Source organism: Phalaenopsis equestris, unplaced genomic scaffold (assembly GCF_001263595.1).
Source record: "Phalaenopsis equestris unplaced genomic scaffold, ASM126359v1 Scaffold000703, whole genome shotgun sequence".
NCBI lineage: Eukaryota > Viridiplantae > Streptophyta > Magnoliopsida > Asparagales > Orchidaceae > Phalaenopsis > Phalaenopsis equestris.
In genome coordinates, this window is record NW_018165143.1 from 410,050 (window position 1) to 413,822 (window position 3,773).

The window sequence follows — 3,773 nt, forward strand, 5'->3', positions numbered from 1 at the left end:
AGAGGGGGGGGGGGGGGGGGGGAGCGATGGCCATGATTGGTGATTAGAAATGCATTTTTTCACAAAGGAAACATTCATTTTGAAAATTTTCAAATGCATTTTTTCACTGAGGCAAAAGATCACAAGAAAAAACAATTAACCCATAATGTACAATTCCTTTGTAAAATTAAACAAAACGGCCAAAATCCTCTAACTTTTGCAATCAAAGAACAGAGAACTAAGCATAGAAATAAAATAAAAATTACCTTAAGCTATTTTGTAGAGAACCTTACACAGAAAAAAAAGTTGAAGTTCAGAAATATCAAAATAATAAAAAAGTTGGCAGATTATGCTATTTTGTAGAGAACCTTATAAATAAAAATAAAATCAAGGTTTAGAAATATCAAAACCGTGAAATAACTGAAAATGTTCAAAACTCAACCTTAAAAAGGAATTAATAGACTGAAAAAAGTCCAACGTGAAGTAAACACACTTACACTGTCTACAGAAGACATACTTTCCAAGCTGCAGATAGAAAGGGCCCCAAGGTCCAGAAAAAGTGGAAATGCGCAAATGAACTGGAAAGCTTCCAAACAACCAGCATCAAGGTAAACGACAGAGTCTGCAATGTCATCTGAAATCTAACAAATTGAAATAAAGGATTAGGTATAACAGAACATTAACTGAGGCTCAACATTTCTAAATGACAAGATTTCATCAAACTTCACCAAAATAAAAATCATTTATTATTCAAGATGTTAATAGCAGGGGTGAGAATAGTAAATTAATATTCCCCCGCCTCACAACAATGATAAAAAGTAGGATCCTTGAACACCTCTTCCATAAGGTAATAATAATTAGAGTGTGAGGAGACATATAGTAAGGGAGAAAACAAGCAAAGAAGAAGTAAAGAGAACTTTGAATGGTTTTTTTATCAAGAAAGATCAGTAATCAGCTCCACAGCTTAGTTAAGAACCTCTTCTCCACCTTTAATTGATAGCAGAACATACCAAAGGAAATTCTTCTACTTCGTTTACAATGTCTATATTGGAAAAGCAATCCTTCGGTGATATAAATAGCATGGCGTTCTCACTCTAATAATATATGGCACAGTGGTTGAATGAGAAGGTTGTTTCTCAAAGGTCACAGATTCAAATCATATGCTTTACAATTTATCACTCATTATCCCAAGATCACGCATCTCAAGAAATGCAGTGTAGCCTCAGAAGATCCTCAGGTTATGGATGCTCAAATATGATGAATTTAATCGACTTAAAACACTAACAAATTTAATAAGACAAATAATAACATGACACCTGCACGCATGACTTGTCACGCTCAAAATTGAACTCTCACAGCGAGCCTGACCCGCAGCACAATCCAAAAAATCAATGACTTAAAACGGAGCAATAACTTTAAGCAATGAGAAGAATTCATACAGCTATGCATTCCACAACCGAAATTCCTTATCCAACATTCACCATCTTATACCTATGCGTTCAAATCAAATCATTCCATAGAGAACTAAAAATTATTTTTCAAACTTATAAATACTTCCCTGGATCAGAGTAAAGGCTTAGTTTTTCTAACAAATTCTCGAAATTGGAACTACATTAATATAGTTGGATGACACACTCCATTCTTAAACAAAAAAAAAAAAGCCTGAATAGAATTCAATCTTGTAAAATAACCGATGAGAAATTAAAACCTAGATGATCTCCCGGAAGAGCTAAGCAAAAACCTACGAACCTAATTCAATCCATCACTATCATCAACAGCTTTATCACAACAATTTGGCGTGCTAAGAAAAGTGGTAACACAAAAAATGCAGAAAAAGAAGTTACCTGGCGAATAGAATCAAGGCACATTTGGACCAAATCAATCGAAGCCATGACAGTGAGTTTTTGGATTTGCGGTATGACTAGAAGAATGTTACTAGTACGCTTTAGCTAAAGTTCACCGTCCAGAACTCCAGATGCCGTAAGGCGGCGAACAGGCGAGGAAGATCAGCTTCGGAGGAGCCCGCGGCAAGTGGCCGGGGTCGGTCTTCATAGCGTGCAAAATAAGAGCTATTTTGCGGCAGATCTGATGCATCAACTTTAGCTATGTCGGGAGAATCAGGGATTGAAGATGCAAACAGTTACCAGTGAATTGCAAAAAACTTTAGGCCTTATTAAAAAATATGTTTTCAGGGGAAAAAAAAAAGTATACTTAGGGAATGCACATCTCGATGAGATCCAACGGCTCAGAAGACATAAAAAATATAATTAAGGAGCGCCCCTCATATGAAAACTAGAAGGCTCATTTACCTAACAAGGCATAGCCGTCCCAATCAAAGCTATGACTAAAGCAGATCAGATGCATCCATCTTAGCCAAAATCCACACGACTAAATGCGTTTGGATGTCCCAACCCGAACCCATGGGGCCAAGATAAGACCGATGGGCATTTAGGCCAACCACCATAAGAACGTCAAATTGACAATCAACCTTCCAGTTGACCAAACTCGAATAAATACTTGATTTATTATTACTATTAATCATCTCACAGACGCACTAGAGGCTCTTTATTAAGAATTGAGAGGAAACCATGTCACAAGAAATCTAAATAATCCCTAAGGCTCTCCTTGTTGTAGAGTGAGATATTTATCTAGTTACAGGGATTCAACCTATATCTGATAGTCTAATATCACACTGCTAATAGAAGCTTCTCACCAATGATCGACAGTAGACGTTCAGAATAGATCACCTGATCAATAAATCTCAGTCAATCGAAGGTCAGCCAAGTGCCTTGACCCAATATAGTCGAACAAGCAGATCTTACTGAATTGATGCCCACTAAGCTCAACTGATAAGCGACCAAGCTAGAAGGTAGTCGAGCCATTGACCAATACAACTAAAATCCCTTAAAATATTCCATAGCACCCCTAATAAAGTAAGCCCAAACATATATTGTACCCATTCCCTCTAAATAGAATATCTTTTTACGAAATGTATTAGATATTTTATTGTTTATTACTGCTCCTCTCTCTCTCTCTCCCTCCCTCTCTCCCCTGTGCTCCTTCCCACTTGAGGAGTGAATCGTGTGATTCATTGATATATTCAATATATATATATATATATATATTAAATTTATAACTTTTAATACCAATATTATACGTTGGCTAAATGCATAAATTTAAGTATATTTTTTAATTTCTCACTAACCAAATCAGTCCCAAGCTGATTTTAAGAATTTCTATTTATAACAACTTTCTAGCTATTTTTATAACATAATCTAAATTGATATTCTTTTAAAAAAAATTTGAAGATGTTGAAAGTTGGGTGTCATCATTATTGTTAATTTTGTTTTAATTATTGTATTTAATTTCATTTATGCTTATTTTTTATTTATTAATCTAAAATATCAGGTGCTAAACATTATTTTTTATTCAATACAACTACATCCACATCATTTTGATCTACAATTTTCTCAAATTTTTTATAATAATTTCATTTATTCATTATTAGTGCATTTCTATCATTTATTTATTATACATGCTCAATTAATTAATCTTTTTAAGCAAAAATAGATTAATGAGAGTTATTGAATACAAAATTTTTAGTATAATTAACTGATAAAATGTTAGGGACCAAGAATAAAGGGATGGGAGTGATTAATGTTTACCATCAATAATTACATTAAATGAGATGGGAGTGATTGATGTTTACCATTAATAATTACATTAAATGGGATGGGATTGATTGATGCTTACCATCAATAATTACATTAATATTATTTCAATCAATGTTATTT

General features: G+C 33.9%; 1 protein-coding gene across 1 annotated transcript in view; it reads right to left on the reverse strand.

Annotated features, from left to right (window-relative positions):
- LOC110030341 (sec1 family domain-containing protein MIP3) overlaps positions 1–2,144 on the reverse strand; it is a 15,350-nt gene extending 13,206 nt beyond the window's left edge. The window contains exons 1-2 of the mRNA XM_020733011.1: positions 1,824–2,144; positions 477–620 (exon numbers count right to left, since the gene is read on the reverse strand). Of these exons, the coding sequence (XP_020588670.1) occupies positions 477–620; positions 1,824–1,871 (192 nt within the window). The 5' untranslated portion in view covers positions 1,872–2,144. The remainder of the gene's footprint in view (positions 1–476; positions 621–1,823) is intronic.
- Between the last annotated feature and the right edge of the window lie 1,629 nt (positions 2,145–3,773).